Below are 23,553 nucleotides of genomic sequence, written 5' to 3'. Positions count from 1 at the left end.
AGGACCCATTGGGGGAAAAAAACCTTAAGTTCTGCATTGTTCCACAGGAGAGCAGCATTTAATCATCTTGAGAAATGGAAAATAGATGACCTATTGACAATAATTTGTTTGATTATTTTTATCAGTTGGTAACGAAGTTATTTTGTATTTACTGCTTGTGGTGTCAATGGTGCGGCTATTACCCAACATTCACTGCGCCTGTGAATGTGCCCTGTACACTCCACAGGAGCCCAGTGCGCAGACGCATTGCTCGGTGTATCGAGCATGCGCAGTGTCACTTTGCTCGGAGGTCTGGGCGTGTTGGAGCGGCTGTTTCCAGCAGTGGGGCTGAGGGAGGAATGGAGCCGGGCAAAGGAAACTTAACTATATTACATTGGAGAAAGAAGGTTGGAAAGATCTCAATACAAACACAAAAATACAATTCAAATAATTTATTTTCTTTTACCCCAGCAATATCCTGACAGAAACAACGGCCGTAATTCTCCGTTCACATCGCTCCCGTGAATGGAGTTCTGGATGAGTGCCAAATTCTCCGCTCTTCATAAATTCTGACATTGGTAAGAGGCGTTTAACAATATGGAGGAAGCGAGAGATCTCGGGGGTGGGCGGAAACGTTGTGAAAAGCTGCTGCAATCCTCGGAAAAGAGTTTCCGGGACCCAGTTTGTACCGAGCGGAGCTGCAGCTCCTCATGTTCGGCTCCGGGTTAACGACCGCCATCTTTGTTGGATGTGCATCAGGGCGCATGCGCGTCTGTCGTCTTTGTCGGGGTGATGATTCAATGAGTGGGAGGAGCTTGTTCCCCATTGTTCAGAATGGAAACAACTTGTCCATCAAACTGCATTAGTCTTTGAGTCCCAATGTCTTATTGATGGTACGAAGTCTTACAACACCAGGTTAAAGTCCAACAGGTTTGTTTCGATGTCACTAGCTTTCGGAGCGCTGCTCCTTTCTCAGGTGAATGCAGAGGTCTGTTCCAGAATCACATATATAGACCGATTCAAAGATGCCAAACAATGCTTGGAATGCGACCATTAGCAGGTGATTAAATCTTTACAGATCCAGATATTGATGATGCAAAGCGGTGGCAGAGATGGGATTTCACTGTCTTATTAGACATCCTGTCCCATGTGTCCAAAGCTCTGCTGCTCTGTTCAGCCACATGAAGACCCAGGGTAGAAATTCACAACCCTGAGTAGATGTCACCCTCAAATCAGGGGACTGCTGATGATAAGAGGGCCAGTGTGCAGCAGGGGGCATGAGGGGTCATCCTGGACCAGGAAGCAGGAGGGGAGAATGTTGTGGATTTCTATCCTGGACTGATAGTGATTAATTTTGGAAACTTCTTTCCCAGGGAATTAGTCAGGGAGGATTTACACAACGCAAACTCAAACCAGGAGAAATATTTATCTTTCCTGAATTTCATTTCTGGACTGACAGTGATGCCTTTGTAAACTTCTTTCACAGGGGCTGAGAAAGGGATTCGCAGACAGGAAACTCACAACCAATCCTCACATCAAATTCTGTCAGCACCATTCGGTGCTGCAATCCTCGGAAAAGAGTTTCCGGGACCCCATTTGTACCGAGCGGAGCTGCAGCTCCTCATGTTCGGCTCGGGATAACGGCCGCCATCTTTATTGGATGTGCATCAGGGCGCATGCGCGTTTGTCATCTTTGTCGGGCGATGTTTCAGTGAGTGGGACAATCTGGATCTGGAGATTATCGACCTTTGTGTGGAAGGATGGTGTTCCAGATCATTATCACTCACTACCTCCTATCTCCCCTGTAGATCTTATTCGCAATCTTAAATCTGTGTCCTGTAATCCTTTTACAATCTACTGATGGGAATAGTTTTTAAAAATCTTTTGCTGGGTTTGCCGTTGTCATTTCTGGTGCCTGGGTCGATGCCGGGTGGTCCGTCTGGTTTAATTCCTTTTTCATGTTTTTGTTGTGGTTGAATCAGCTTGGACCAGTCCATTTAGGATCCAGAACACAATTGAAGTCTCCTCCAAGAATCAATTGATCTGTATCCAGGTCTGGGATGGATTACAACAATCTTTTTACAAATGTTTCTATGAGATCCCCTCATTTAAAAAAAAAGATAGAGAAGCAGAATTAGGCCATTCAGCCCATTAAGTTTTCGAGTTTGCTCTGCCATTCGATCATGGCTGATATGTTTCCCATCCCCATTCATCTTGTATTGTAGCTCTCTTGAAATGAATGTGAACATTGCATTTGCCTTTCTAACTGCCGACTTTCCTTTATTTGTTCTTGGGATGTGGGTGTCGCCGGCTGAGCCGGCATTTGCTGCCCATCCCTAATTGCCCTTGAACTGAGTAGTTTGCTGGGCCATTTCAGAGGGAGCAGTTTGGGAGGATGTGAGGCTGAAGTGATTAAATGACAAGGGGGATAATGGTGCAAGACAAAACTGGGTGACAATGAGATAAGTAAATAAACTAATAGGAAAAGAGAAGAAATAAAAGGCAGGTCCAGGTGAGGTATAAATGGCAACAGCAGAACCGTTACCAGCACCAACTGTCTAAAAATATCGGAGTGATGATTATAATCTGAAATTACTGAAATGAATGTGTCTGGAAGGTCATAAATTGCCGAACTAAATTGTACCCGAACAGGAGCCGGAGTATGGAGACTAGGGAATTTTCACAGTAACTTCATTGCAGTGTTAATGTAAGCCTATTTGTGACACTAATAAGGATTATTATTATCTGGAGCAATCCAGTCAGAGTCATTCTCCTGCTCTGTCTCTGTGTCCGCACAGCTTTATTTCTCTCAGGTTTCTATCCGATTTTTAAAACCATCATTTATTGTGTCTATTTCCAAACTCCATCAGCGGCAGCAAGTTTCAGCATTGACACTGGCTGGGTAAAAATATTCTTCCTCATACCTCCTGGACCATTTACATGCATAGATATGGAGCAACATAGAAAATAGGAGCAGGAGGAGACCATTTGGCCCTTCGAGCCTGCTCCACCATTCATCATGATCAGAGCTGATTCGGCTCAATAGCCTAATCCCGCTTTCACCCATATCCTTTGGTCCCCTTCACCCTAAGTGCTGTATCGAACTGCTTCTTGAAAACATTCCTAGGCTCACCACTCTGTGGGTGAAGAAATTTCTCCTCATCTCTGTCCTAAATGGTCTACCCCGTATCCTCAGACTGTGACCCCTATTTCTGGAAACACCCACTATCAGGAACATCCCTCCTGAATCTACTCTGTCTCGCCCTGTTTTTTTTTTTAAACATAAATTTAGCGTGCCCAATTCTTTTTTTGCAATTCAGGGGCAATTTTAACGTGGCCAATCTACCTACCCTGCACATCTTTGGATTTGTGGGGGTGAGACCCACACAAACACAGAGAGAATATGCAAACTCCACACACACAGTGACCCGGGGCCGGAATCGAACTCGGGTCCTTGGCGACATGAGGCAGCAGTGCTAACCACTGCGCCACCCACTGTTTCTAGGTTTCTATGAGATCCGCCCTCATTCTTTTGAACTTGGGGCAGCACGGTCGCACTGTGGCTTCACAGCGCCAGGGTCCCAGGTTCGATTCCCCGCTGCCTGTGCGGAGTCTGCACATTTTCACCGTGTCTGCGTGGGTTTCCTCCCGAGTGCTCCGGTTTCCTCCCACAGTCCAAAGACGCGCAGGTTAGGTGGATTGGCCATGCTAAATTGCCCTTAGTAACCAAAAAGGTTGGGAGAGGTTATTGGGTTACGGGGATGAGGGGGAAGTGAGGGCTTAAGTGGGTCGCTGCAGACTCGATGGGCCAAATGGCCTCCTTCTGCACTGTATGTTCTATGTTCTATGTTCCAGCGAATACTGGAATACATTACACAGCCTGAGTGAGAGAGATACAGACTGAGTGAGAATTTGGTAATTTGGTGCAGTGAGGTAATTCGGGGAAGAGTGGGAGAAGGTGCTTTTTCCCTACTGTTTTGTTCTCTCTCTTTCTTCGGGCCTAATTTCGGGAGCCGTTCGGAGGAGGAGGAGCAGTCTCTGTGAGTATAAAAACCTAACGGAAACTTCCTGTTTTCCAGTTTTTTCCCCAAAAGTGACGTCAGAGGGAATCTGTGATCTGAGTGGTTTTTTTTTTTTATTAAATATTTTATTGAAAATTTTTGGTCAACCAACACAGTACATTGTGCATCCTTTACACAATATTATAACAACACAAATAACAATGACCTATTTTATAAACAAAAAAATGAATAAATAATAAATAACAAAAATGAAAACTAGCCCTAATTGGCAACTGCCTTGTCACAAGTAACACTCTCCAAAAATATAATTTAACAGTCCAATATATAATTATCTGTAGCAACGACCTATACATACTATACAGTATATATTAACAACCCTGAGAGTCCTTCTGGTTCCTCCTCCTCCCCACCCCCCCGATCCTGGGCTGCTGCTGCTGCCTTCTTTTTCCCATTCCGTCTATCTTTCTGCGAGGTATTCGACGAACGGTTGCCACCGCCTGGTGAACCCTTGAGCCGACCCCCTTCGGACGAACTTAATCCGCTCTAGCTTTATAAACCCCGCCATGTCATTTATCCAGGTCTCCACCCCCGGGGGCTTGGCTTCTTTCCACATTAGCAATATCCTGCGCCGGGCTACTAGGGACGCAAAGGCCAAAACATCGGCCTCTCTCGCCTCCTGCACTCCCGGCTCTTGTGCAACCCCAAATATAGCCAACCCCCAGCTTGGTTCGACCCGGACTCCTACTACTTTTGAAAGCACCTTTGTCACCCCCATCCAAAACCCCTGTAGTGCCGGGCATGACCAAAACATATGGGTATGATTCGCTGGGCTTCTCGAGCACCTCGCACACCTATCCTCCACCCCAAAAAATTTACTGAGCCGTGCTCCAGTCATATGTGCCCTGTGTAATACCTTAAACTGAATCAGGCTTAGCCTGGCACACGAGGACGACGAGTTTACCCTGCTTAGGGCATCTGCCCACAGCCCCTCCTCGATCTCCTCCCCCAGCTCTTCTTCCCATTTCCCTTTTAGTTCATCTACCATAGTCTCCCCTTCGTCCCTCATTTCCCTATATATATCTGACACCTTACCATCCCCCACCCATGTCTTTGAGATCACTCTGTCCTGCACCTCTTGTGTCGGGAGCTGCGGGAATTCCCTCACCTGTTGCCTCGCAAAAGCCCTCAGTTGCATATACCTGAATGCGTTCCCTTGGGGCAACCCATATTTCTCGGTCAGCGCTCCCAGACTCGCGAACTTCCCATCCACAAACAGATCTTTCAGTTGCGTTATTCCTGCTCTTTGCCACATTCCATATCCCCCATCCATTCCCCCCGGGGCAAACCTATGGTTGTTTCTTATCGGGGACCCCCCCAAGGCTCCAGTCTTTCCCCTATGCCGTCTCCACTGTCCCCAAATCTTCAGTGTAGCCACCACCACCGGGCTTGTGGTGTAGTTCCTCGGTGAGAACGGCAATGGGGCTGTCACCATAGCCTGTAGGCTAGTCCCCCTACAGGACGCCCTCTCTAATCTCTTCCACGCCGCTCCCTCCTCCTCTCCCATCCACTTACTCACCATTGAAATATTAGCGGCCCAATAATACTCACTTAGGCTCGGTAGTGCCAGCCCCCCCCTATCCCTGCTACGCTGTAAGAATCCCTTCCTCACTCTCGGGGTCTTCCCGGCCCACACAAAACCCATGATGCTCTTTTCAATCCTTTTAAAAAAAGCCTTCGTGATCACCACCGGGAGGCACTGAAACACAAAGAGGAACCTCGGGAGGACCACCATCTTAACTGCCTGCACCCTCCCTGCCAGTGACAGGGATACCATATCCCATCTCTTGAAATCCTCCTCCATCTGTTCCACCAACCGCGTTAAATTTAACCTATGCAATGTGCCCCAATTCTTAGCTATCTGGATCCCCAGGTAACGAAAGTCCCTTGTTACCTTCCTCAACGGTAGGTCCTCTATTTCTCTACTCTGCTCCCCTGGATGCACCACAAACAACTCACTTTTCCCCTTGTTCAATTTATACCCTGAAAAATCCCCAAACTCCCCAAGTATCCGCATTATTTCTGGCATCCCCTCCGCCGGGTCCGCCACGTATAGTAGCAAATCGTCCGCATACAAAGATACCCGGTGCTCTTCTCCTCCCCTAAGTACTCCCCTCCACTTCTTGGAACCCCTCAACGCTATCGCCAGGGGCTCAATCGCCAGTGCAAACAATAATGGGGACAGAGGGCATCCCTGCCTTGTCCCTCTATGGAGCCGAAAATATGCAGATCCCCGTCCATTCGTGACCACGCTCGCCACTGGGGCCCTATACAACAGCTGCACCCATCTAACATACCCCTCTCCAAAACCAAATCTCCTCAACACCTCCCACAAATAATCCCACTCCACTCTATCAAATGCTTTCTCGGCATCCATCGCCACTACTATCTCCGTTTCTCCCTCTGGTGGGGCCATCATCATTACCCCTAACAACCTCCGTATATTCGTGTTCAGCTGTCTCCCCTTCACAAACCCAGTTTGGTCCTCGTGGACCACCCCCGGGACACATTCCTCTATTCTCATTGCCATTACCTTGGCCAGGACCTTGGCATCTACATTTAGGAGGGAAATAGGTCTATAGGACCCGCATTGTAGCGGGTCCTTTTCCTTCTTTAAGAGAAGCGATATCGTTGCTTCAGACATAGTCGGGGGCAGTTGTCCCCTTTCCTTTGCCTCATTAAAGGTCCTCGTCAGTACCGGGGCGAGCAAGTCCACATATTTTCTATAGAATTCGACTGGGAATCCATCCGGTCCCGGGGCCTTTCCCGCCTGCATGCTCCTAATTCCTTTCACCACTTCTTCTACCTCGATCTGTGCTCCCAGTCCCACCCTTTCCTGCTCTTCCACCTTGGGAAATTCCAGCCGATCCAAGAAGCCCATCATTCTCTCCCTCCCATCCGGGGGTTGAGCTTCATATAATTTTTTATAAAATGTCTTGAACACTCCATTCACTCTCTCCGCTCCCCGCTCCATCTCTCCTTCCTCATCCCTCACTCCCCCTATTTCCCTCGCTGCTCCCCTTTTCCTCAATTGGTGTGCCAGCAACCTGCTCGCCTTCTCCCCATATTTGTACTGTACACCCTGTGCCTTCCTCCATTGTGCCTCTGCAGTGCCTGTAGTCAGCAAGTCAAATTCTACATGTAGCCTTTGCCTTTCCCTGTACAGTCCCTCTTCTGGTGCTTCCGCATATTGTCTGTCCACCCTCAAAAGTTCTTGCAGCAACCGCTCCCGTTCCTTACTCTCCTGCTTCCCTTTATGTGCCCTTATTGATATCAGCTCTCCTCTAACCACCGCCTTCAACGCCTCCCAGACCACTCCCACCTGGACCTCCCCATTATCATTGAGTTCCAAGTACTTTTCAATGCACCCCCTCACCCTTAGACACACCCCCTCATCTGCCATTAGTCCCATGTCCATTCTCCAGGGTGGGCGCCCTCCTGTTTCCTCCCCTATCTCCAAGTCCACCCAGTGTGGAGCGTGATCCGAAATGGCTATAGCCGTATACTCCGTTCCCCTCACCTTCGGGATCAATGCCCTACCCAGCACAAAAAAGTCTATTCGCGAGTAGACTTTATGGACATAGGAGAAAAACGAGAACTCCTTACTCCTAGGTCTGCTAAATCTCCACGGGTCTACACCTCCCATCTGCTCCATAAAATCTTTAAGTACCTTGGCTGCTGCCGGCCTCCTTCCAGTCCTGGACTTGGACCTATCCAGCCCTGGTTCCAACACCGTATTAAAATCTCCCCCCATTATCAGCTTTCCCATCTCTAGGTCCGGAATGCGTCCTAGCATCCGCCTCATAAAATTGGCATCATCCCATTTCGGGGCATATACGTTTACCAAAACCACCGTCTCCCCCTGTAGTTTGCCACTCACCATCACGTATCTGCCCCCGTTATCCGCCACTATAGTCTTTGCCTCGAACATTACCCGCTTCCCCACTAATATAGCCACCCCCCTGTTTTTCGCATCTAGCCCCGAATGGAACACCTGCCCCACCCATCCTTTGCGTAGCCTAACCTGGTCTATCAGTTTCAGGTGCGTTTCCTGTAACATAACCACATCTGCCTTAAGTTTCTTAAGGTGTGCGAGTACCCGTGCCCTCTTTATCGGCCCGTTCAGCCCTCTCACGTTCCACGTGATCAGCCGAGTTGGGGGGCTGCCTACCCCCCCCCCTTGTCGATTAGCCATCACCTTTTTCCAGCTCCTCACCCGGTTCCCACGCAGCTGTATCTCCCCCAGGCGGTGCCCCCCCGCCCATCCTCTCCCATACCAGCTCCCCAGTAATTCCCCCCTCCCACCCCCCCCCGCTAGATCCCCCGCTAGCATAATTACTCCCCCCATGTTGCTCCCAGAAGTCAGCAAACTCTGGCTGACCTCGGCTTCCCCCCGTGACCTCGGCTCACACCGTGCGACGCCCCCTCCTTCCTGCTTCTCTATTCCCGCCATGATTATCATAGCGCGGGAACCAAGCCCGCGCTTCTCCCTTGGCCCCGCCCCTAATGGCCAACGCCCCATCTCCTCCATCTCCCCTCCTCCCCCCATCACCACCTGTGGGAGAGAGAAAAGTTACCACATCGCAGGATTAGTACATAAAACCCCTCTTTGCCCCCCACATTCGCCCCACCGCTTTGTTCGAACGTTCTTTTTAATAACCCGCTCATTCCAGTTTTTCTTCCACAATAAAAGTCCACGCTTCATCCGCCGTCTCAAAGTAGTGGTGCCTCCCTCGATATGTGACCCACAGTCTTGCCGGTTGCAGCATTCCAAATTTTATCTTCTTTTTATGAAGCACCGCCTTGGCCCGATTAAAGCTCGCCCTCCTTCTCGCCACCTCCGCACTCCAGTCTTGATAAACGCGGATCACCGCGTTCTCCCATTTACTGCTCCGAGTTTTCTTCGCCCATCTAAGGACCATTTCTCTATCCTTAAAACGGAGGAATCTCACCACTATGGCTCTGGGAATTTCTCCTGCTCTTGGTCCTCGCGCCATCACTCGGTATGCTCCCTCCACCTCCAACGGACCCGCCGGGGCCTCCGCTCCCATTAACGAGTGCAGCATCGTGCTCACATATGCCCCGACGTCCGCTCCCTCCACACCTTCAGGAAGACCAAGAATCCTCAGGTTGTTCCACCTTGCGTTGTTTTCCAGTGCCTCCAACCTTTCCACACATTGTTTCTGATGTGCATCCTGCGTCTCCGTCTTCACCACCAGGCCCTGTATATCGTCCTCATTCTCGGCTGCCTTTGCCTTCACGACCCGAAGCTCCCGCTCCTGGGTCTTTTGTTCCTCCTTTAGCCCTTCGATCGCCTGTAGTATCGGGGCCAACAGCTCTTTCTTCATTTCCTTTTTGATCTCTTCCACACAGCATTTCAAGAACTCTTGTTGTTCAGGGCCCCATGTTAAACTGCCACCTTCCGACGCCATCTTGGTTTTTGCTTGCCTTCCTTGCCGCTGTTCTAAAGGATCCACTGCAATCTGGCCACTCTCTCCTCCTTTTTCCATCCGTATCCAGGGGGGATTCCCTTCTGGTTTACCGCACAGTGTTTTTAGCCGTCAAAATTGCCGTTGGGGCTCCTATCAAGAGCCCAAAAGTCCGTTTCACAGGGAGCTGCCGAAACGTGCGACTCAGCTGGTCATCGCCGCACCCGGAAGTCTTTCTGATCTGAGTGGTTGATAGCAAATCTGCCCCAAATTTAAAAAAAAAACACAGCTAAACTCATAAACTTAAATTAAACTAATTAATTAATTAGTGATGGCTGGTCAGGTGATGTGCTTGACCTGCTTGATGTGGGAGCTGGCAGATCCCATTGCGAGCTGCAGCGACCACATCTGCAGTAAGTGTTGGCTGCTCGAAGAGCTCCAGCTCAGAGTTGATGAGCTGGAGTCTGAGCTTCAAACACTGAGGCACATCCGGGAGGGGGAGACTTACCTGGACACTGTGTTTCAGGAGGCAGTCACACCAGTCAGAGTAAGTAGTTTAAATCCTGCCAGTGGCCAGGGACAGCAGGGTGTGACTGCAAGTCAGGCAGGTAAAGGGAACCAGCAGTCAGGAACTCAGGAGCCTCAGCCCTTGACTCTGTCCAACAGGTATGAGGCACTTGCTCCCTTTGTGGATGGCGAACAGGGCTGCAGGAAGGATGAGTCAGCTGACCAAGGCACCATGGTTCAGCAGGCCATTCAAGGGGAGGGAGTAAATAGGCAAGTTGTAGTTGTAGGGGATTCTATTATCAGGGGGATAGATAGTATCCTTTGTGAGCCGGATAAAGAGTCCCGCATGGTATGTTGCCTGCCCGGTGCTAGGGTGCGGGACATCTCTGACCGGCTTGAAAGGATACTGGAGAGGGAGGGGGAGGATCCAGTTGTTGTGGTCCATGTCGGTACCAACAACATAGGCAAGTCTAGGAAAGAGGGCCTGTTTAGAGATTATAAAAAGTTAGGATTCAAATTAAAAAACAGGTCCTCAATGGTCAGAATCTCCGGATTACTGCCCGAGCCACGTGCAAATTGGCATAGGGAGGCAGGATAAGGGAAGTTAACACGTGGCTGAAAGAGTGGTGTGGGAAAGAGGGGTTCCTTTTCATGGGACACTGGCATCAGTTTTGGGACAGGGGGGACCTATACCGTTGGGATGGTCTCCACCTGAACCGAGCTGTGACCAGTGTTCTGGCGAAAAGAATAAATAGGGTGGTCAATCGGACTTTAAACTAAAGATTGGAGGGGAAGGGAAAGTCAGGGAACCAAGAGGTGAAGTAATCAGTGGGAAGCGTAGCTGCTTCGGAATACAAAAAAGCACGAAAAGACAAAACTCAGGAGAGGTTACGATAGTCCCCATCCCACAAAATATGACACAGTGTATGGAAAGGCTCAGTAAACCAAGGTCCACCACACAAAGAAAACAAAAAGGGACGGTCAATAGAGAATTAAAGGTGCTATATTTAAATGCGCGCAGTGTACGGAACAAGGTACAATCTGAGCTTGTGGCCCAGATTGTGACTGGCAGGTATGATGTGGTAGGCATCACAGAGACGTGGTTGCAGGGGGTTCAGGACTGGCATTTAAACATCCAGGGATTCACAACCTATCGAAAAGACAGGGAGGTGGGCAGAGGGGGCGGGGTTGCCTTGTTAATTCGGAATGAAATTAAATCAATAGCACTAAATGACATAGGGTCAGATGATGTGGAGTCTGTGTGGGTAGAGTTGAGGAACCACAAAGGCAAAAAAACCATAATGGGAGTTATGTACAGGCCTCCTAACAGTGGTCAGGACCAGGGGCACAAAATGCACCACGAAATAGAAAGTGCATGTCAGAAAGGCAAGGTCACAGTGATCATGGGGGACTTCAATATGCAGGTGGACTGGGTAAATAATGCTGCCAGTGGACCCAAGGAAAGGGAATTCATTGAATGTTTACAGGAGGGCTTTTTGGAACAGCTTGTGATGGAGCCCACGAGGGAACAGGCCATTCTGGACTTAGTGTTATGTAATGAGCCACACTTGATTAAAGATCTTAAAGTAAGGGAGCACTTAGGAGGCAGTGATCATAATATGGTAGAATTCAATCTCCAATTTGAAAGAAAGAAGGTAGAATCAGATTTAAAGGTGTTCCAGTTAAATAAAGGTAACTACAGGGGCATGAGGGAGGAACTGACGAAAATCGACTTGGAGCAGAGCCTAGTGGGAAAGACAGTAGAACAGCAATGGCAGGAGTTTCTGGGAGTAATTGAGGACACAGTGCAGAGGTTCATCCCAAAGAAAAGAAAGGTTATCAGAGGGGTGATTAGGCAGCCATGGCTGACAAAGGAAGTTAGGGAATGCATCAAAGCAAAAGAGAAAGCCTATAATGTGGCAAAGAGTAGTGGGAAGTCAGAAGATTGGGAAGGCTACAAAAACAAACAGAGGATAACAAAGAGAGAAATAAGGAAAGAGAGGATCAAATATGAAGGTAGGCTAGCCAGTAACATTAGGAATGATAGTAAAGGTTTCTTTAAATACATTAAAAACAAACGGGAGGCAAAGGTTGACATTGGGCCGCTCCAAAATGACGCTGGTAATTTTGTGATGGGAGACAAGGAAATAGCTGAGGAACTAAATAAGTACTTTGCATCAGTCTTCACAGTAGAAGACATGAGTAATATCCCACCAATTCCGGAGAGTCAGGGGGCAGAGTTGAATATGGTAGCCATCACAAAGGAGACAGTGCTAGAGAAACTAAGAAGTCTAAAAATTGATAAATCTCCGGGCCCAGATGGACTACATCCTAGAGTTCTAAAGGAGATAGCTGAAGAAATAGTGGAGGCGTTAGTTATGATCTTTCAAAAGTCACTGGAGTCCGGGAAAGTCCCAGAGGATTGGAAAATCGCTGTTGTAACCCCCCTGTTCAAGAAGGGAACAAGGAAAAAGATGGGAAATTATAGGCCAATTAGCCTAACCTCGGTTGTTGGCAAGATTCTAGAATCCATTGTTAAGGATGAGATTTCTAAATTCTTGGAAGTGCAGGGTCAGATTAGGACAAGTCAGCATGGGTTTAGTAAGGGGAGGTCGTGCCTGACAAACCTGTTAGAGTTCTTTGAAGAGATAACAAATAGGTTAGACCAAGGAGAGCCAATGGATGTTATCTATCTTGACTTCCAAAAGGCCTTTGATAAGGTGCCTCACGGGAGACTGCTGAGTAAAATAAGGGCCCATGGTATTCGAGGCAAGGTACTAACATGGATTGACGATTGGCTGTCAGGCAGAAGGCAGAGAGTTGGGATAAAAGGTTCTTTTTCGGAATGGCAACCGGTGACGAGTGGTGTCCCGCACGGTTCAGTGTTGGGGCCACAGCTGTTCTCTTTATATATTAACGATCTAGATGACGGAACTGGGGGCATTCTGGCTAAGTTTGCCGATGATACAAAGATAGGTGGAGGGGCAGGTAGTATGGAGGAGGTGGGGAGGCTGCAGAAAGATTTAGACAGTTTAGGAGGGTGGTCCAAGAAATGGCTGATGAAATTCAACCTGGGCAAGTGCGAGGTCTTGCACTTTGGAAAAAAAGAATAGAGGCATGGACTATTTTCTAAACGGTGACAAAATTCATAATGCTGAAGTGCAAATGGACTTGGGAGTCCTAGTCCAGGATTCTCTAAAGGTAAACTTGCAGGTTGAGTCCGTAATTAAGAAAGCAAATGCAATGTTGTCTTTCATCTCAAGAGGCTTGGAATATAAAAGCAGGGATGTACTTCTGAAGCTTTATAAAGCATTAGTTAGGCCCCATTTAGAATACTGTGAGCAATTTTGGGCCCCACACCTCAGGAAGGACATACTGGCACTGGAGCGGGTCCAGCGGAGATTCACACGGATGATCCCAGGAATGGTAGGCCTAACATACAATGAACGTCTGAGGATCCTGGGATTATATTCATTGGAGTTTAGGAGATTGAGGGGAGATCTAATAGAAACTTACAAGATAATGAATGGCTTCGATAGGGTGGATGTAGGGAAGTTGTTTCCATTAGCAGGGGAGACTAGGACCCGGGGGCACAGCCTTAGAATAAAAGGGAGTCACTTGAGAACAGAGATGAGGAGAAATTTCTTCAGCCAGAGAGTGGTGGGTCTGTGGATTTCATTGCCACAGAGGGCGGTGGAGGCCGGGACGTTGAGTGTCTTTAAGACAGAAGTTGATAAATTCTTGATTTCTCGAGGAATTAAGGGCTATGGAGAGAGAGCGGGTAAATGGAGTTGAAATCAGCCATGATTGAATGGCGGAGTGGACTCAATGGGCCGAATGGCCTTACTTCCGCTCCTATGTCTTATGGAATACAATCCTAACCAATTCAACCTAACCTGCATATCTTTGAAGTGTGGGAGGAAACTGGAGCACCCCGAGGAAACCCACACAGACACGGGGAGAAAGTGCAAACTCCACACAGTCAGGGTGGGAATTGAACTCTGGTCCCTGGTGCTGTGAGGCAGCAGTGCTAACTACTATGCCACCCCCTGTCTTGCAACCCTCAAGAAAAAAACAAATCCTTATCCCCATCTGAAATGGGTGACCCCTCACTTTGCAAGTGACCCCCTTGTTCCAGATTCTCCCACAAGAGGAAACATCCTCTCCACATCCACCCTTGTCAAGACCCCTCAGCATCTTATATAGTTCAATCCAGGTTTTACCCAAAACTTTAAATCTGTGTCCCGACTGCTTGTACGATCAGTGAATGGAAACAAAGTTTCTTTGTCCACCTGATCGAAACTTGGCATAATCTTGTGTCCCTGAATCAAATCTCCCCTCAACCTCCTTTGCTGGAACCATTCTGGTAAATCTCCTCTGCACCTTCTCCAAGAACCTTCACATCCTTCCTGAAGAGTGGTGACCAGAGCTTTATAAAGATTCATAGAATAGAATTAGAACCATAGAATTCCTACAGTGCAGAAGGGGGCCATTCGGCCCATCAAGTCTGCACTGATTCTCTGAAAGTGCACCCTGCCAGGCCCACACCCCTACCCTGTCCCTGTAGCCCCACTGAACCTGCACATCCCTGGACACTAAGGGGCAATATATCAAGGCCAATCCACCTAACTTTCCCTTCTTTGGACTGTTGGAGAAAACCTGAGCACCCGGTGGAAACCCACGCAGACACGGGGAGAAAGTGCAAACTCCACACAGACAGTCACCAAGGCCGGAATTGAACCCGGGTCCCTGGCACTGTGAGGCAGCAGTGCTAATCACTGTGCCACCAGAAGCATAGTTTTGGTATCAATATTTCTGCTTATGAAGCTCAAGATTGAATTTTTTTTGCCAACTATTCCCTTAACATGTCTTGCAGATATACAAAATCCCTCTTCACTTCTTTCTCCTCCCAAAGAGGCCAGTTGGGTTTTTATGACAATCCAGCAGTTTTCATGGTCACTTTTTCCCAGAGCCGGCCCCACAAATCACCAGATTCATTCACCTCAATTTCACAACCTGACTGTGTGTTTTTGTGGGTTCTCTCTCACTCCCTATTTTCTGTTTTTAAATCAGTTTCACAGGGTGTTCGAAGTGGAGGATTCTAAGTCCGAAAAATCAAACCAAGCATCACATCGGGATCTGACAGAGTCCTCAATTTATCAGATCCTGAATATCAGTGGATTTTGAACATGGAAGGAAAAAGCATCGTTCAGAGTGGGGAGAAACCATACATGATTTGTGTGTGTGGACGAGGATTCAGTCAGTCATCAGGCCTCACAAGCCACAAATGCAGTCGCACTGAGGAGAAACCGTGGAAATGTGGGGACTGTGGGAAAGGATTCACTTCCCCATCCCAGCTGGAAACTCATCAACGCAGCCACACTGGGGAGAGACCATTCACCTGCACCACGTGTGGGAAGGGATTCACTCGGTCATCCGGCCTGCAGGCACACCAGCAAGTTCACACTGACGAGAGACTGTTCAGGTGCTCTTACTGCGGGACTGGGTTCAGAAACTCATCCCACCTCACTGCACATCACCGAATTCACACTGGGGAGAAGCCATTTTTCTGTGCCAAGTGTGGCAAGGTATTCACTCAGTCATTCAACCTGCAGAAGCACCAGCGAATTCACTGTGGGGAGAGGCCATTTGCCTGCGCCAAGTGTGGGAAGGTATTCACTCAGGCATCCGCTCTGCAGAAGCACCAGCGAATTCACACTGGGGAGAGACCATTCACCTGCTCAGAGTGTGGGAAAGGATTCACTCAGTCATCCCTCCTGCTGAGACACCAGCTAGTTCACACTGATGAGAGACCTTTCCAATGTCCAGACTGCGGGAAGTGCTTTAAAAGTTCTTGGGATCTGATGAGCCATCAACGTGTTCACACTGATGAGAAACCATTCAGGTGCTCTCACTGCGGGACTGGGTTCAGACGATCATCTCAGCTCACTTTACATCAGCGAATTCACACTGGGGAGAGACTATTCACCTGCGCCAAGTGTGGGAAGGGATTCACTCAGTCATCTACTCTGTCCACACACCAGCTAATTCACACTGGGGAGACCATTCACCTGCTCCGAGTGTGGGAAGGGATTCACTCAGTCATCCCACCTGCGGATTCACCAGCGATTTCACACTGGAGAGAGACCGTTCCAATGTGCAGACTGCGGGAAGTGCTATAAAAGTTCTTGGGATCTGAAGTGCCATCAACGTGTTCACACCAACGAGAGACCGTTCAGGTGCTCTCAGTGTGGGACTGGGTTCAGACGATCATCACACCTCACTGCACATCAGCGAATTCACACTGGGGAGAGGCCATTTGCCTGCTCCAAGTGTGGGAAGGGATTCACAAACTCATCCACTCTGCAAAAGCACCAGCGAGTTCACACTGGAGAGAGACCGTTCATCTGCGTCAATTGTGGGAAGGGATTCACTCGATTATTCAACTTGCAGACACACCAGCGAATTCACACTGGGGAGAGACCATTCACCTGCTCTGAGTGTGGGAAGGAATTCACTCAGTTATCCAACCTGCAGCAGCACCAACGATGCCACAAATAACCACAGTGATTGGATTTTGCTGTTCCTCACATTCAGGTCTCATTTGGGTCTCTTTCTGCTGATAACAAACTCCAGCCCATTTACAAGGGCTAATATTCTGGCTAAAAGTCAAATAAATTAGATTTGTGTTAAATACGCAGAGTGCTAAAAAGTTTTAATATCTCTGACACAAGTTAGTTCCTTTTGAAGTTCTCTCGCTCTCTCCTGTCTCGTCCATCCTCACCTCCAACAAGAAGTGTGAGGAGCTTGTGGAGCTTCTTTGTGACTGAGATTGAGTAAATCCGATCAGCTGCCTCTGCTGCTTCCCTCCCTTCCATGAGCCCACCGGACCAAACTGTCTCTAAATTTCATCCTTTCCCGAGTCCTGAACCCACATCTTTCTCTAGTTTCTCTCCCATCTCCCCTCATGCCCTCTCAGAGCTCATCTTGTCCATGTGACCCAGCTCCTGCTCCATCGACCATCAGCCAACTACCCTGTGTCCCTGGATATTGTCAACATTTCTCTCTCTTCAGGTACTGTCCTTCTGTCCTTCAAATCTGCCATCATCACCCCCTCCTCAATAAAACAAACCCTTGACCCTGCCATCCTTACAAATTACTGCCCCATCTTCAACCTCCCTCTCCTCTCCAAACTCTTTAAACATGTTGCCACCTCCCAAATCCTTGCCCATTTTTCCCAGAACTCCCATGTTTGAATCCTTCAATCAGGTCTCTGCCCTGTCACAGTGAAATACAAGAGACAAACAGAATCTTACTCGGAGAGAAGACAGACAATCCGGGAGCTTGGATGCAAGGGTGGCACGGTAGCACAGTGGGTAGCACTGTTGATTCACAGCACCAAGGACCCGGGTTCGGTTCCCGGCTTGGGTCACTGTCTGTGCGGAGTCTGCACGTTCTCCCCGTGTCTGCGAGGGTTTCCTCCGGGTGCTCCGCTTTCCTCCCACACTCCAAAGATGTGCAGGTTAGGTGGATTGACTATTCTAAATTGCCCTTTGTGTCCAAAAGGTTAGATGGGGTTACAGTGATAGGGTGGTGGTGTGGGCTTAAGTAGGATGCTCTTTCCAAGGGCTGACACAGACTCAATGGGCCAAATGGCCTCCTGCACTGTAAATTCTCTGATTCTATGAGGTGAGATTGTGCTTCCTGAGCTCCAGCCAGGTGATGTTAAACACTCAGGCAGGAAAGACAAAAATCTACAACGTGTTTAAAACAGCTGATTTATTTCACTAATACCGAGAATGTTAAACTCCAGTCCTTTCGAGGCTATTATCATCAGAAACAAACTCCAACTATCAGAGTAAAAACCTGAAAGTTCTGGTCCAGATAGAGGCCATTTGGCCCATTGTGTGAGTGCTGGCTGAAGTGGAGCTTTCAGCTTAACACCATTTTGCAGATCTCAGTCGATTGCCCTGTATGTCCCAGTCCTTCAATTGGATATCCAAGACATTTATTTTAAGAGATCAGGATTTCTGCTTCTAGGACCCTATCAGACAGCGAGTTGTGGACTCCCACCACTGAAATGATGACCTCCCAGAAGCCATAGCTTTGCCAAAAGAAGTATCCATTCTAAAGTGTAAGGTCCGTATTCAAGACAACACTACAGAAGCCAAGGAAACACCCTTGCAGACTGAGTAGCAAAGGAAGCTGCCTCCCATTGGGATTCTTCAGCAGAACCAAGACACATCTACAAATTGGGAGTGACCAATTTATTACAAGGTCTACGTGAAATGCAACATGACTCTACACAAGAAGAGAAATGGTCATGGTTAGACTCAGGTATCCAGTTGTATGATGATGATAGATGGAGACAAGTTCAGACTGATACACAGTTGCACCACAGGCACTGATGCCATTTCTGGCCCAACAGATCCATTCATGGGGACGTTTAGCCCCAGGACAGATGATGGCTCGATTCCAGAAAAGTTGGTGTGGCAAAGGATTCAAAAAACATGCACAATTGGTATCAAACCACTGTGTAACATGTCAAAAGAACAACTTTGGACCTATAACATCAATGCCTCAGCTAAAAGCTCCTGCCCCTGCAGGACCATTCCAGAACATACAGGTCAATTACATCGCCCTTCCTACATGTCAAAGATACACTGACTTCCTTGTAATAGTGGATAAGTTCTCTAGATGGGTAGAGGCTGCTCCAGCCAGGAGGGCTACAGCCACCCATACATCCAAAGTCCGATGCAAAGGCTATATTCCCAGATGGGGAGTACCAGCTAGCATTGACTCAGACAATGGAACCCACTTTACAGGTGCTGTTTGCCAGATGGTGTGCAGGTTACTGAACATCGATTGGAATTTACACTGCCCTTATCATCCAGAAACATCAGGACAAGTGGAACGCATGAACCGGACTTTAAAAGAACGATTGTCCAAATACAACCAAGAAGGCAGGAATTGAATTCAAGCCTTGCCACGAGGTTTGTGCAGTATCAGAGCAACCCCAAACAGAACCACAGGCCTAAGCCCTTTTGAGGTCATCACTGGCAGACTCATGTCACTGCCAGGAACTATTGACTTAAGAAAGGCAGACTGTCATCTGATTAGTGATGTTTTACTTAGTTATTGTCAAAACTTAACAAATGCTGTCAGGTGTTGGCGGCGTGGGGCGTTCCTCCTGAGGGGGGCCACGACTCGGTGCCCGGCGATTCCGTTTACGTAAAAAAAGATTCAGTGCGAACCTTTAGGAGCCAAGTGGGAAGGCCCCTACCAGATATTACTCACATCCCAGTCAGCCGTGAAACTCCAAGGAAAGAAATCATGCATTCACGCGTCACATGTGAAGTGCGCGTACCAAAATCAGAATCTGTCAAAATATTTGCCATAATATTGATTTTCAGTTCCATGTTTGGTCCAGCAGGCCTTACCCAGGAGTTCAATGTTAACACGTTCCTTTACATGTCCTGTACCTATGCCAGAGACTTTAACGTCTCTAAATGCTGGGTGTGTTCTTCTATCCCTACCAATTCCCAAGTCGGTATCCCACGACAACCTGTTCCTTTTACTTTATCCCAAATGGCAGAATGGTACATTTTCCAAAATCCCGACTATACCCTTCCCCAATGTGGAGACACCAGAACCAAAGAAACGATAAACGATGAGGTTAAGAGATGGCGATCTACAGGCCGCCCATTAAACACTTTCAAGCGATGGTATCAACATGTCTATGATCAGAAACAGAAACCACCCCAAGTAACCTTCCCAACTGGTCATAACCACACTGGGACCATATGGTTAATCGGCTATAATCATAGAGCATGGAATGCGGGATACAGTAAATGTGAATATTATTTGGATGCGAGTGCCAGAACACCGTGCACTCATGACACAAGAAAGGTAGTGGTCTATGGACATGAAGGGAATCCCATCGACTTTAAAGGGCTACCTAATCACACCGATGGGACAAATTGTACAGAACTTTGGTCCCCACAAGTGGTTGCCCAATATTCTACCTATAATGGCACCTATTACATCTGCGGTAATACTGCATAACCTTGGCTCCCAATGAGCTAGAGAGGAGCGTGCTATTCAGGATTCATTGTCCCCTTCATCCGCCATTCCTTTCCCTTTCCCTAGCCGATGCTATAAACGCAGACTCAAAACATGGACCTCTCATCCCACAGTTTGAGAAATATCAACCTACCACTATCATCACGAGGTCTAAACGCAAGATCACAGGGGCTGCAAAATTCTTTTCTGCTCTCATCCCTGCCTATGGCGTCATCGTATTGACCGGAGAATACATTAAATTGGCCGTAGACCGAGAGAAAAAAGCCAATGACACTGCCCGAGCCCGAAGTAGCATTTCAGCCGAGATGCTCACCATTCGAACTGTGGCTTTACAGAATCGGATGGCACTTGACTATTTGCTAGCTGAAAAAGGTGGAACCTGTGCCCTGATTGGTGCAGAGTGTTGCACCTACATCCCAGTTATTCAGAAGAAATCAAAAGCTTGTCAGCACATATGCAAGAAGAAGTTAGGAAACTTTACCAACCCTCTGACACCACTCTTTGGGGATGGTTCTCTGAATGGGTGGGTGGCACAGGAATTTCTATCATTCAGGGACTTCTCTGATTTTTCATATTTGTGCTTGTCATTTACGTAGTGATCTTGCCGATCAGATGCATTAGCCAATGTATGGCTACCTATAATGCCCCAACAATCAAAATGGTTCATAGTGGTCCAACTGCACTACCAGCCCATGACATTGAACAAGGCTCCTACTATTGAACTTTTATTACTGCATTATTGCATTATTACCCAAATATTACTCCATTCATATAATCAATTTCCATTATTACTGAATCGTTATGGTACTGTATAATTATTTTTTTGAATAAAATGCTTCCAAAATGCTTGTATCGCTTGCAAAGCTTTGCCCGTTCCAGTGTTGAAGGCTGTTCACAAACAAGTGAACGATTACAGACAATGTGAATGCGTTCCTCCCCGCGCTTACTTCTATCTTGTCACATTTCTTCCTTAATTTCTATTCATTATTTTGATTCATCTTATTAATCTTTAGAAGAATCAAAAGGGAGGACTGATAGAAATTGGCTTGTCTAGTTAGCTATAGATGATAAAGGTAAAAGGTTTAAATGAGAACACATTAAGCATAATTTGAGTGCAACAAAGCTGGAAACCCATTAAGGGTTCATCCAGAAAATCCACTTTAGTTTTCTTTCATTCAACCTAGATTTTAACATTTGCAAATTGTTGAGCCAAACAAGGTCAGTGACGCCAAATAGCTAAAAGACCCCATTGTATGCTGCTGCTTTTCCAGCACAGGCAGTCTCGTTTCCATGGTAATAGACAGTCAAAGGTCATAATGCCCTGAAGGCTGTGTTTTTTCTAAGTAATGTTGAGATGCATGTGTCGATAATTTGGAAAATTGGCAAGTGATTGAATGGGAAAATTACACCAACATATTCAAAAACCCATATCTCTTAAATTGATGGACAAACACTTTGGCTGAATTGAGAAAATTCGAAATAGTTAAAGCCAATCAGCAGTAAAAAGAAGGCCAGACTTTGAGATAACAATTCTCTTAAGAATCACTTACCGGAATGGAAAAGTGCTTCTGTTGCTCTGTTCTGTTTCTCTTCTTGCTCACTCCATCTATATTTCTGAAACCTTTGCTGCTCGCTTTGCTAATCAAAATTACCCAGTTACTTTATCTGGTGTATTATGATTTGAAAGAAAACTCAACTTCTGTATTCGCGAAAGACAATTAATCTGACTAGCTTGCTGCAGGGCTAGTTGTTAATTCTTTCTAAATTTTGTATTAAAAACAAGTTTCCCAGTGGCACAGCTGACAAATAAAGTTCAACTGGACTTTGCCAACAAGCACAGACTTGACATCTGTTATTTGGGAACTGAGAAGGAATAACACATATCCAGGGTTCCGAATAGACATAGAGATCCATTAACCCCCTTCCACTCCCAATCCTCTGCTAATTATTTTAAATCTAAACCCCTTGGTTATTGATCTATTCATGAAATAGATCCTTCTTATCCATTCAATCCAGGCCCCTCATAATGTTAAACACCTCAGTTAATCTCTCCTCAGTGTTCTCTGTTCCACAGAAAACCACCTCGGCCCCTCCAATCTCTCCTCATTGTTAAAATTCTCCATTTGTGTCAACATCCTCGTCAATCTGCATCCTTGCTGTATGAATACATCCTTCCTGTAATGTGGTGACCAGAACTGTACTCAGTAATGCAGCTGTGGTTTAACTAGTGTTTTGGACTGTTCCAGTATAACCTCCCTGATCTTATAATAAAAACAGAAAATGCTGGAAATACTCAGCAGCTTTGGCAGCATCTGTGGAGAGAGGGGTTTCAGGTCTTTCCTCCAATAGAAATTGCTGGGAATATTCCCTGCTCCAGTACTCTGTGTCCCCGTGAATAACAAAGTATCCTCTCTGCCTCTACAATCACCATGTCTACCTCTCCTGTCACCTTCGGGGATCTGTGGACATGCATTCTATCGCCCCTCTGTCCCGCTACAGATCATACCATTCATATTCTTTCCCTTTGCCGTGTTTGTCCTCCCCAAATGTATTTATTACCCCGCGCTTCTCTGGATTGACCTCAGTTTGCTACTTTTCTGGCCCGCTGATCAGTCTATTTGATGTCTTCCTGCAGCCATTGCAGCCTTGGTTCAAACATGGACAAAAGCGCTGAATGCCTGAGGTGAGAGTGACTGTCCTTGACATCAAGGCAGCACTTGACCGAGTATGGCATCAAGGAGCCCCAGCTAATCTGGAGTCAATGGGAATCAGGGTGAAAACTCTCCGCTGGTTGGAGTCGTACCTGGCACAAAGGAAGATGGTTGTGGTGGTTGGAGGCCAACCATTTCAGCTCCAGGACATCACTGCAGGAGTTCCTCAGGGCAGTGTCCTCGGCCCAACCATCCTCAGCTGCTTCATCAACGATCTGCCTTCATCATGGGGATGTTTGTGGATGACTGCACAATGTTCAGCACCATTTGCGACTCCTTAGATAATGAAGCAGCTCTTGTCCAAATGCAGCAAGACCTGGACAATATCCAGGCTTGTACTGATAAGTGGCAAGTTACATTCATGCCACACAAGTGTCAGGCAATGATCATCTCCTACAAGAGAGGATCTAACCATCGCCCCTTGACATTCAATGACATTACCATCGCTGAATCCCTTACAATCAACATCCACTGGTCAAAATCTGAACTGGACGTGCCACAGTAATACTGCGGCTGCCAGGGCAGGTCAAAGATGAGGAATCCTACGAAGGGTAACTCATCTCCTGAACCCCCCCCCCCAGCCTGTCCACCATCTGCAATGCACGAGTCAGGAGTGTAATGGAATATTCTCCACTTGCCTGGATGAGTGCAGCTCCAACAACACTCAAGAAGCTCAACAGCATCCAGGACAACGCCCGCTTGATTGCTCCCCCTTCCACGAACATTCAAACCATCCATCACCGACGAACAGTGGCAGCCGTGTGT

At 47.4% G+C, this 23,553-nt stretch overlaps 1 protein-coding gene across 1 annotated transcript; it reads left to right on the top strand.

Annotated features, from left to right (window-relative positions):
* Nucleotides 1–249: 249 nt before the first annotated feature.
* Nucleotides 250–21,911, top strand: LOC140418836 (uncharacterized). Its single transcript, XM_072502468.1, is given in 3 exon segments — nucleotides 250–557; nucleotides 15,068–16,055; nucleotides 16,057–21,911. Coding segments are annotated over 2 exon segments (1,371 nt in total). The 5' UTR covers nucleotides 250–557; nucleotides 15,068–15,183; the 3' UTR covers nucleotides 16,556–21,911.
* The last annotated feature ends 1,642 nt before the right edge of the window (nucleotides 21,912–23,553 follow it).

Source organism: Scyliorhinus torazame, chromosome 5, assembly GCF_047496885.1.
Source record: "Scyliorhinus torazame isolate Kashiwa2021f chromosome 5, sScyTor2.1, whole genome shotgun sequence".
NCBI lineage: Eukaryota > Metazoa > Chordata > Chondrichthyes > Carcharhiniformes > Scyliorhinidae > Scyliorhinus > Scyliorhinus torazame.
The sequence above is the reverse complement of the archived record's forward strand: the minus strand, read 5'-3'. Positions and strand labels throughout refer to the sequence as shown.